General features: G+C 41.4%; 1 protein-coding gene across 2 annotated transcripts in view; it reads left to right on the top strand.

Annotated features, from left to right (window-relative positions):
- The first annotated feature begins 272 nt into the window (after positions 1–272).
- col2a1b (collagen, type II, alpha 1b) overlaps positions 273–11941 on the top strand; it is a 49856-nt gene continuing 38187 nt past the window's right edge. Inside the window, exons 1-8 of one of the 2 annotated variants that reach the window (XM_073468288.1) lie at positions 273–363; positions 3779–3988; positions 5384–5400; positions 5818–5850; positions 6909–6941; positions 7385–7438; positions 9252–9353; positions 10666–10743. In XM_073468288.1, the coding sequence (XP_073324389.1) occupies positions 273–363; positions 3779–3988; positions 5384–5400; positions 5818–5850; positions 6909–6941; positions 7385–7438; positions 9252–9353; positions 10666–10743 (618 nt within the window). The remainder of the gene's footprint in view (positions 364–3778; positions 3989–5383; positions 5401–5817; positions 5851–6908; positions 6942–7384; positions 7439–9251; positions 9354–10665; positions 10744–11941) is intronic. The other variant, XM_073468289.1, reaches the window with a different exon arrangement.

The following is an 11941-nucleotide window of genomic DNA, read 5'->3' as shown; positions in this document are numbered from 1 at the left end:
GGGAATATACGAAGATTCATTGAAGGCAACGGGGACATAAAACTACAGCGTCTGGCCTGAAGCGGTCGGTGCTGAGTTTCTGCTGCAGGTCCGGGTCCTGCCGCTGGATTCCCCCCATCGTTTTTTTTGTTTTTTTTTTCTTGGGAAGGGTGAATTTCGAATGATTCGGCTTTTGTAACCGGGGACACACACACCAAATACTGAAGAGAAGCCTCCGCTCCCTTCGCACCCTTGTTTCTCCCCTGTGGGCCCTGCATGTCTAATATTTAGACATGTTCAGCTCTATGGATTCCAGGACTGTACTGCTACTTGTAGCAACCCAAGTCTGTCTATTAGCCGTTGTGAGATGTCAGGAGGACGACCGTAAGTGTTTTTATTTCTCTCAAAGAGCTGTGAAGAAAAGTTGTCATAAGGTGCATAAAGAGAGCAGGTGTCCGAAAAAAAAAAGGTTTTCTATCCATCATCTCAACTTTGGACAAGTTTAGAGGCTTGTTTTGGTGCTTGGAGGTGGTTTGGTTATCCCCTCGCAACTTTTACGCACAGAAAGTTCATGATCGTTTGGAGACTCGTTAAAAAAGTTATCTAAATGATGGTAGCTGCGGACCTTCCGTCTACAAAGAGTGCCGATCTGAAAGTATCTGTAAGGTGTGCTAAAACTGAACATATCAGAGTTGTGGAAGTGCGTAAAAGTGATGCACTGGATGGAGAGAAGTGGCACGTTTACGCAGAAATAACGCGCACAGAGCAGGAGCGGTTTTTTTCTTGCTTTTGTGAAGACATTTAAGTATTTAGCATTTATTCAGTCTCGTTGAAGTTCAGATTCGTGGATTTTGATTGGAAAGTGAAAATCATTTTGTAAGATTCAGATTTGGATTCCCTGCCATGGAGCTCTACCTCCCCCTTCTTTCCTAAGTTAAGCTGCCAGACACCTGTGGGTGCTTTAGGGGCCTTGACAGGCTCTCCTTTAAACTGCAGATTCACTTAATATAGAGGGTGAGGGGGGAGGAGGGGATGGGCAAGAAGTGAAAGGTGGTCAGGCTCAAGGGCCTTTGGTGAAAAGTGTTCACATTCCATTGCTGTCAGTGGGCATCCAGGCGAATCCTGGCTTGTTGAGGCGGAAAGGTGCACTAATAACCCAAATTTCCATAAAATCATAATCAAACGGCTCCTACATTCATCTTCATACCTGCAGACTTTCTACTGTCTCTGCAGTTTTTTTGGGATTATTCATCATCGGTATTGATTTTAGTATCCACAAGAGAGTGAAGGTATGCCAGCAGATTGGGGCCAGAAATAATGTTCCATATGATTTCAGGCTTTCCATCTGCTTAAAAGATTACCCATAAGCAGTGACAGTCAGCCCAGAAAGTGACAGAGCCAAGGTGCAAGAGAGAGGTGATTGGAAAAATATAAGACAGGGGAATTTTTATTGAGAGTCTTCTCAGTATACAATAGGTCAAACGTTTTCAAGCTTTTAAAGCAAAGGAAAGGTGTATTTCACAGATGAAAGTGAAAAAAAAGGGGGAAATACCAACACCGAAGCAATTGGAAGTCTCAGGTTACCCTTTCAGAGAAATATGCCCCTTGGATATAATGCGAGCCCTTCTTTCTGCAGCATTTTTCTGGGAGACGCCGAAGTGGCAAAGAGGTCTGAATGTGACCCCAGCACAGCAGGCTCAGTGGCCCTCAGAGGGGACAGTGGTCACTTCTTTAACCCTCAATATTGAAGCCACTGACTGTTCATGTAGGTGAGGAGGTCATAAAGCCAATCAGACAGAGATAGAAGAGGGCTCAAAGTTACTAAATACACTGAAAGCAGAGTTGACTCGACTGTCCTCCACCTGGCTTCACTTTTGTTCATTTTACTCCCCGGTAAAACAGTATGGCTGCCAACATATGGGAGAGGAGACGTACAAATTATCCCCAGTGGCGAAAAGCCAGCTTTCTATCAGCTCTCCAGCCTACAGAGGAGCCCTTGTCCCAAAATATCTGGGGAATCTTACATATCTGAGTCAATGAAAAGGACAGGTGCATTCCTTTGATAGAACGTCCAGGCCTGTAAAACTAAATGTCAAAAACCACAAGGTATGTGCCTGAAAGCTGACCATTTTCTTTTCTCTGATGTGTTTGAATTGGCATCTGACACAGCTATGGCTTCCAGATGGGGTTTAAAAATGCGCCCCGTGTTTATACAAGGCAATAGTTTGTGAATTGCCCACTCTGTCCCTTTCCAGAAAGACCTCATTCATAGCTGCTGAGGTCCGCTAGGTTGCCTAGACTTAAGCAGCGCTCAAAGGTAAATATAGCTACTGTACTTGCTCCTTCTCCTCTCACACTATCAGCAGCCTGTACCCCGAGGCCTTTCTTTCTTCTGGAGCGTCGACCACTTTCACCCCTCGGTCCAGGTTCACTGGCTGCAATCAGAGCATTTCTTTGAGCAACTGTTTGGCCTGCTGTTGACTTTTTCAGTGAGCTGCCAGACTGGAAAACAAAACAGGAATATGGTTAATTACTGAGTTCATTGTTGCATTTCTTTGAGTGGTGCGATTTAGACCAAGTACAGTACCTGTATTGAAACATGCCCCTCCTCCATCACGTTCAGCGTTCATGCACCCTTTGCCAAGCTGTGGTCAGAAAAAATCCAAACATTTTTCATTTACTGAATGCAAAGTCTGTCCCCCTTTGCAGTAAATTAGGGAGTCTCCCGCAATGTAAACTCGCCCTATATTTAACTTGTCGAGGAATTTAGGTGCAGGGTCTCCAGCTCCTGTGAAGTTATCGGAGGTTTCCTGCAGGTGTTGCTCAGCTGCACTGTGATTCTGTTATGTTACACTGCCATCCTGTGGCTACCTGATAGGTTGCAATGGTTTTGTATTTAGACTCATTGTTGGTTATTGATTAATGGAAGGATGGCACTAGATATTTTTTTGTTTTTTAAGATTATTTTTGGGACATTTTAGACTTTATTTGGTTGTGTACAGACAAGTGGACAGAGAGAGAGAAAGTAGGAGCAGACAGGGGAGTGACATGCAGCAAAGGTGCAATAGCAAGATTCAAATCGGGTTGTTGTGCTTTACATGGAGCAGAGCTGTTACAGTTAGTCAATTAATCTGTTAGTCAGTCGACAAAAAGTTAATCAGCAAGTATTCTGGTGATCAATTACTGGTTTTAGTAGCTTTTCAAACAAAAATACCAAATATTTGCATCTTAAATGTGAAGATTGTTGCTTTTCTTTGTCATGTATGATAGAAACTGGATATCTGGAGTTTTAAACTGTTACTGAATATCACTTACTTGGGCTGTGGGATATTATAACACACATTTTTCACTATTTTCTGGCATTTTATGGGCAAATCTATTCGTCAATTATTCAAGACAATAATGGGAGGAATGATCATTAATGAAAGTAATTGTTGGTTATTATTGTTAGGCAGAATTTGTGTTGTTTGTCATCCACTATAAAAGGTAGATGGCTATAGTTTGAGTCATATCTGTTACCATCTGCTCTGCTGAAGTGCCCCTGAACAACACAGCTCACCCTAACCCACTGAAAGAAATATCAAATTCAAATGTTTTTTGGGTTATTTTTTTGTCTAGGTTTAAGAATTTCAACATCATTTTTAAGTATTAACACTTTGGACTACCTGTTAATGCACTGCAAATGTGTTAAATACAATCGTTGTTGTGTATGAGTAACATGTTGTCATATCTGATGCATAATCTCCTTTTTTCCTCCCACCATCTACCTGCCCGGGCCTTACTATGACCTCACACACAGAGGAAGATGTTTTTAGCTGTATGCAAGACGGACAGCGCTATAGCGACAAGGACGTCTGGAAACCAGAGCCTTGTCGCATCTGTGTGTGTGACACTGGAACCGTCCTGTGTGATGAAATTGTCTGCGAGGAGCTAAAAGACTGCCCCAAACCTGAAATCCCATTCGGAGAGTGTTGCCCCATCTGCGCAGCTGACCCGTCTCCGCCCATTGGTCGTAATTTATTTATCTCACACCTCTCATAAATAAATTACTCTTCACGAGATCATGTTGTTTAGTTTGGGGAGAAAATGACACGGGCAGTTTGGTATAAATCAAAGGTTGGCCCAGTTTAACCTCTAAAATCAGGCCTTTACGTCAGCCTTTGATTTCAATACATTGTTTTGTCCCCAAAGCAAACAAATGATGAAATAAACGACAACAGTGATGCTTCTGAGCAGATTTCAGTGAAATGCTACCTCAACGTCATTTTTCCATCGCTGGCTCACCTTGGCCCCATCTTGTTTGAATACTCTCTCCTTCCCAGAGTATCATGAAAACATGTGGGAGTCATTAAGGAAATACCTCAGTCAAGCAGACACGGCCTCGCATTTCTACTCTATATACTCTCTGTGGAGTTCTGCAGATCTGATGGCAAGAAAAACTGTGACACTCTCCACTGAGACTTTTTGAAGGAGCTATTCACCATATTTTAAACGGCCTCCTGATAAACAAGGAGCTCGTTGGCCAGCTTTGGAAATGTAAACAAAGTCAGTTGAGGAGCATGCGTGAAATCAGAAGTGTCACTGTTTGCAATGCATGCTTGTGGATTCAAATACTTTATTAAATGCTTTTCTTTCATTTAAGGCTAAATGAAGTGCTTAGTAAGAAGTATGCAACATGTACAGCATCATTTTAAGTTAGTAGCTATCTACAAATAGGGCTGGATGTCGAACCTATATACATTTTTATACTACTTATACACGATGTGTCCAGATTACCGTCTATCAAAGACTGTCAAGTAATGAAACTTGAAGATTCATCTTCTTGTTAACTTATTTTTGGATCAGATAGTTTCTGATTTAAATCCAAATTTTTCAAATTTTAGTCTATTTCATTGAGGCAAAGGTTTTGGAAATAGGGTAAAAGTCAGGAGTCAAAATGTAGTTTTTGTATTGAAACTAGAAAGATAATTTCAAACCTCGTCGATACTCAGCCCTGCCGATAAAATATGCAGACTCATAAATTCACAACAATGCTACTTACTGATGCTTATTATAATGCTACAAACTATAGAAATGCCATAAACATAAGATTTGATGTTAATTGATTAACCCGAGGCAAGCTATTCCAATTCTTTTGCTTTTTATCTGCAGCCGCTTTGCTTCTGCTTTGAACTCTTAAGATGGTGATTTAACCAACACTTTTTCAATCCTGATGGGCTCTTCGGGTACCACAAACGTGATTTGGTGGTGGTCTTCAGAGTAGTTTAAATTAGGATGGTACAATTAGCCATCAGCACTTATAGACTCTCTTTCAGGGGAAATACTGTGCTACCTTCATGGATTGTTTATTCACTCGCTAACTGTGGTCTGTTTCTCCCCTCTAACCTGCTTGACCACATAACAGGAGCACCTGGAGCTAAGGTGAGGCACTGTAGGATTTTAAGATGCTCTGCTGCTGTGTGTGTCTGTGTATGATCGTCTGTGTGTGAATGAAGCTTGCCAGCGTCTACAATTAAACCTGTATCCATCCCAGACTGATATCGGTGCTGCCTGTAGTTTATGGATTTAGACTTTGATATGAAAGAGCTTCGCCAGACGGATGATTGTTATTTCCTTCTCGACACTGCGTGCCATATTTATGTGTCTAATGATACTGTAGAGGACATTTTGCTGCAGACCAGTTTCCTCAAAATTGCTGATTTTCCATCAGATGTACTTTGCAGACCCTGCCTCTTAGAGGCCAACAAAGAATAACTGAAAAATGATTTGAAATATGAAATCTTTTTGTGGTTTTTAATCCTAATTGGTGTTTTTTATGTTTTATCTTTTCAACATCAGGGTCAGAAAGGTGAACCCGGAGACATCACTGATGTAAGTGGACACCACACAGCAGTCAAAGAATACAACTAACCAACCTTTTCGTTTGAAAATATTAATTTTTAAGTTCTTTTGGAGTTTAAAATCTGAAGTGATCAAGATCTCTTTCATCCTGACACAAAATGCTTACAAGACTTTATTGGTAGCCTGTAGTGGAGGAAGTATTCAGTATTCTTAAATACATAAAATATAAAAAGCCAAAGCACAAATTACAAAAAATGTACCATGTGAGTGTAAATCTATTAGATATTATACCAGAAGATTATTATTACTGATACATTTTAATTATTTAAACTACTGTTGGGCAATTGAATCTTTACCAGTGCATCATATTTTACAGACTCATCATACTCCCTGAATGTAAAATAACAAAAGCTGTCAAATAAACGTTATGGAGTAGAAAGTTTCAAGTAGCATGAAACAGAAATACACAAGTAAAGTACAAGAATTTCAATTACTTGAGTAAATGTACTTAGTTACATTCCACCACTGTTGTTAGCATTCAATGCCTGGTTGTGGGTGTAAGAATAGTTTGTAGTAATGTGAGAAAAAAGTAGAATAACCACGACTTTAAGAAAGAAAGCAGTGACTCAGAGGAGGAGGAGGAGGCAGGTCTGTCAGCCCACTCATCAGTAAGACAGCCGAGCACAATAAGGCCTCCATACGAACCTCCATAAAGATTCTTATAGGCCAGTGAAGAAGAAGAGGGAGAGAGTAAACTCCCCACTGCTGCTGCTGCTGCTGCTGCAGAGCTGCACCTGGAAATGCTTTACAACTCTGAGGGAATACGAGTTCACGGCAGGAAATAAGAAGGCATTGTTTATTGTATGTTTCTTATAATGCTGTGCCCGAAGAGATTAGCAATTAACGGTAATGGTTCCTCCCCCCGAGTGCACAGAGACTTAAACCTCACGTGTGTAAATACATCTGGTTAATGTAAGCCTTAGTGTTAGTTTGTGTGCTTCATATGCGACATTTACATGACTTCAAAAGACTGCATTTTATAAGAGATAACTGACATCTTGACTGTTTTCTTTCCTTTACTTGCACAGGTTGTAGGACCAAGAGGACCAGGTGGCCCAATGGTACGCACACATTTCAATCATCTCTGCTGTTTGAAAGCTTTTACAATCTTAATGTATGAATTCAAGATAGAAAGAGACTGCATCTAAGATAAGATCAGATCAGATAAGATAAGATAAGATAAGATAAGATAAGATAAGATAAGATAAGATAAGATAAGATAAGACAAACCTCTGTTGATCCCCAGCAGGGATAATGACAGAAAAAGGTACAGATACATATAGAAAGTAAGAGAAAAAGTAACAAAGGTCTATATAACTTTAATAAATAAAGAACACAAAATAGAAACCATACAAGAGCATTTAGAGACATTTCACTTGCCAGCCGCAGTGACAGGAAATGGAAACTGATCTGACATAACAGCAGCAGACTTCAAAAGCTACAGCTGTTTCTTCTGAGGAAACACCTGAAGTCGCTGACTCCTTCACTGTGTCCTGTTCACCAGGGCCCACCAGGAGAGCAAGGACCCCGTGGATCAAGAGGAGACAAAGGAGAGAAGGTCAGTTTAAATTTAAAGAAAAAATAATCGCCTCTCTTGACATTTTCACGCCAAAAACTAAACCAACACGCTGCTGCTCCTTTAAGAAGTACAGTATGTCCTATTGAGTCTGATAGCTGCAGGTCTTTGGGGGGTGAGGTGGGTGGATCTGCTCTGGCTTGCAGGTTTGCAGAATGGTGGCCTTTCATTGAGCAGCTCAGTCTAACTAGTCATGTGTCGTTTCCATTAAGCGGTGCGGTCTGGGTTGTTTAACAGATGTGGGACTGTCGGAGGCTCATAATGTAAACCTCCGAGGCCTCAGTCAGCCGGTGTGGGAGATCGTGCGCCGCCGCAGTCGCCTGTCTTTGATCATTGCATTAATGTAACAACACTTGGATGTGAAATCGGGTTCTGGCGAGGAGCTTATGTCGTGTAGTTGTCTTTTTTATGCAGATTGAAGCACAAGGCTGATTTTGGCGAGCAGATGTTTGAGCAGCCTTTTAGGTGTTCAGCACATTCTTTGGCTCAGGATCCCCTCGCAGGGTAATTTGTCACTACATGCACAGAGGTATGCCAGGTAGTCTGATTTGCTCTGATAAATCATCAGTGGGGTTTACAATCTCTGAGGAAGAGCAAATGTACTTTGTTTTGTATTGTGCATTAAGTATTAGAGCTCTTTTTTTGAGTTTTTTAAACCTTTAAAATGTACAGTTTGGCTCAAAAAGACAAACTTTCATCGTGATGGATGGCTATTTGCAGATCAGGTTTAGTCGTGTTCCCTCATGTAGACTTTCATCGCAGTTTGGAGAAGGTTCAAGTGAGCATTAGGCTTCTGTCAACAGTATCTGACACATGTAGTCCAGTGGTGCATCGTCTGCCAGCAGCTGTGTAATGATTTATCCAAAGTACAACTGAGCTCAAATATTGGCTCAAAGGCCTGGAATTAATCAATAGTGGCTTGTTACTAGTATTATTTAACACTTTCCTGCGCTCGTACACTGTAAAACTTACAATCGAAAACTAACAACCTCAAAATTACCAAGTAAAGTAGGTAGATACACAGGTTTCACAGTGTGTGTGATTAATAGGTCTGTGCTTTATGTGTTTTTGTGGTTTATGTGGGGCTTGTTGTCTTTCTAGTTAATATAAAATAGGATTAAAATTAACGAGAGGATTTCTAGTCAAGTATATCTAATTTACAGTAAAAGAAATGGTGTTCTCAGTTGTCAAAAAGCACATTGCAGATAGAAAAATATAAATTTGAGCTGCATATTGAAGTAGAGTGAAATTGTTGTATAGAATAGTAGATAGGTTGATCAACAGAAGATCAATCGACACTATTTACAGTCATTTTGTGAGTAAAAATTGCCAAAAATCTCCTCAGATGTGAATATTTGGTGATTTTATGTTGTTTTCTGTGATATGAACTGAATATCTTTTGGTTTTCAGACAAAAAAAGACATAATGTCAACTTGGGCTTTGAGAAATTTTTCTTTACTTTTATTTTTTTCCTACATTTTGTGGACCAAATGATACCAAAATCTGACAAAATCACTTTACTGAAAAAAAAAAATCAGGTAAAATAGACTAATAATTTTAAGTTTTTGAAACTTTTTAGCTCGTAAAACTTAAATTTGATTGTCTACTTTACTTGGCAATTCTGAGGTAATTGGTTTTCTGGCTTTTTTGAAAGTTTTCAGTAATTTGGAATCAGACTGATCATTTGATGTTAGGTCATAGTAATCAAACTGACCCAACTTTGGGTAAAATTCTTGTCCTTTTAATAGATTTAATAAAAGATTTTATTAATTTTAATGTTATCTATCCATTTCAGGGAACCCCTGGTCCCCGCGGCAGAGATGGTGAGCCTGGTACCCCCGGAAACCCCGGCCCCCCTGGACCTCCAGGACCTAATGGACCCCCTGGCCTTGGTGGAGTAAGTATCCCATGACAAGTAGGGAGTTAGCATTCAATGCAGACACAGGGGCTGACAGGTCGAACACTGATGCAAGGCCGAGAATGGCTTCACTTCGACTGGGTGGAATAAGCAGAGAGAATGAAAGAATCCGAGAGCACAAAAGATGTGGGAAATCGCCGGCGTTGGGTGGAGGCAGAAAGACAACAGGGAGTAGATGCAGAGAGAGAGAATAGATCGAATGCCTCTCATTCTTTGCAGGAGAAAAGGAGGGAGGAGGTGGATTGAGGGGAGGGGAGGTGGAAGGGCAGGAGGTAGTATGAGTAAGGGGGAGACAAGGAGACTCTTTGTGAAGGCGAGAGAGATGAAAAGTGTTCACATGCCCTCTGTCTCTCCTCTGTCTGCATCAGGATTCACATAATGAGCTCTGCTGCTGACAATCTATGAAAAAGCTGATCATCTCCCCTCTGCCAAAGTGACACAGCATCCTCCAAAATCAGTGACAGCACATCTGGCCTCCAAGATAAATAATTTTACACCATGAAACATCAGCCAAAGGATTTCTTCTTGTAAATTTTTTTGTTGGCCTTTCAACGTGCCTTTAGTGTATTCCAACAAGATGCCTCGCCCTGCAGTCAATGTGAAACCTTCTCTTTTCAATTCAGCAGATCACAAAACTCATGGTTCAGAACGTATCAAGGCTCTGAGTCGTGGATTGGATCATTTTTCGGATTAGCAAAAGTAAAAGGAGACAAATGTAACTTTGAAGAAGAAAGAAAACACTCCCCAAGCTTCGTATCCAGGCACAGTCAGATAATAGAAAACGGCTGAAGTGGCTGTAAAATGGCAGATAATTTGTATTTGAGCATCACAAGTCCAGCGAAATGACTCGTTTGAGCCATTCAGTTCAATAAAATTTGGAAAGTCTAGAAGAGCAGCATGATGAAATCATTTTATTGCTATTCAAGTTAGCCGGGCCCAAAAACGGAAGTTAGCCGTCTCGCTCTACGGGCCCAACAACTTGAAAGATCTTGGTAATTTTAGAGCCAGGAAGTCGAGCCATTTTGGCTTCATGTGCCACTTAGGAATGAATGGGGCTCCGTCTCCAACACTGGTTCCCTGTTTTAATGTAACATCCTTGCAGCTGACTGAGCTAACTAGCTAACGGCAGCTACAGTTAGCAGCAGTTAGCGGTTACTTTAGCATCAAGTAAAAGCTATGTGTCCATCAGGAAACTCTGTAAAAGCAAACATCTGTCTCGTCACTCTGCATGAGATTTAGGGAATTATCATGTAAAAAGCCTTAATGCTCCCTCTTCTTCTGCCTTTTCCAGAACTTTGCTGCTCAGATGGCTGGTGGATTCGACGAGAAGGCTGGCGGCGCACAGATGGGTGTGATGCAAGGACCAATGGTGAGCGAGCGATGATGAGACCTGCTGCCACTTATTATTTTTAACAGTCAGATGGTTATGAATCTGCTTGGATGCTACACTCTCGAAAGGAATCGAGAGCGAGGAGAAATGATTAGACAGACCGTCTTTCCGTCTGAAGAAGAAGAAGGCCTTATCGAAGTGTCTTTGAACAAAAACTCTGAATCTCTTCCGGTTCCAGTGCTGTTTTTTGTGCCTCATTCTGCACTTTTACCTCACTGGAGGCGCACAAACAACCAGAGAAGCATCACATGGTTATCAAATATGAAAACTGCAAGATGGACATGGTAGCATCATCATCGTTCTTCACCAGGAGAGGAGATACCCATGTAGGATTTAAATTTATCACGGATGAGAGGAAACAAGGAAGATTACCAACTCAGGACGTGTGATTTGTAGCATCAGCTTTGTTTTTTCAACTTTTTTTCTGTTCCAATCCAATTCCAATACCTGAAATCTGCCGATACCGATATTTTCTGTACTTTGAGGCTAAAATATCTCCAAACTAAGGACGTGTTGGGTTAGCTTACTTGCAGACGGTCTCACGCTATGTCATGGCAGGTTTACCGTCAAGTGAGAGCACTGCCTGAACGGAGTACTGGATATTATTACATATTAATAATTCATAAAAACACAAGTATGGAATCAGGATCTGTATCGGCACTCGATAATAACATTGGATCGGATCGGTCCTGGCCAAGTTTCTCTCCCTCCTCTGTTAATGGTTTTGAAGGAAAAAGTCAGGGATAACATTTAGCCTCCCCTGTGTTGGATAAAAGAAACTAAGACGTCCTGATGGAAAGTAAACATCTCACACGGAGTACAGAGGGGTAATTTTCTAAACTGAGGAAACAGCCATTGATCTTTATTATATATCAAGCCCATGAAAATGCACTGCTGCAGTCAGTTAGCTGGCATGGCAGCCCGCCGAAGAAGGAGTGAGGAGCACACTGGGAGCTATTTTGGTTTAGCAGCTTGGCAACGATTCAGCCCAGCAGAGGTTTGAGACGCCAGGAGGAGGAAGAGGGGGGTGGGAGGCGGAGTCGATTAGTTAGCAGCAGTCTGTGTGGCTTCACTCCTACTGACTGTCCTTCCACATGTCTGTCTGGAGCTCGCCACAATACTGGCTCTTTTTGAAGCCAGTTTACTTTGGCGTTTACCAGCCTGCTGGGGGAGAGTA

This window comes from Pagrus major, chromosome 6, assembly GCF_040436345.1.
Source record: "Pagrus major chromosome 6, Pma_NU_1.0".
Lineage (NCBI taxonomy): Eukaryota > Metazoa > Chordata > Actinopteri > Spariformes > Sparidae > Pagrus > Pagrus major.
This window is presented reverse-complemented; position numbering and strand designations above follow the sequence as displayed.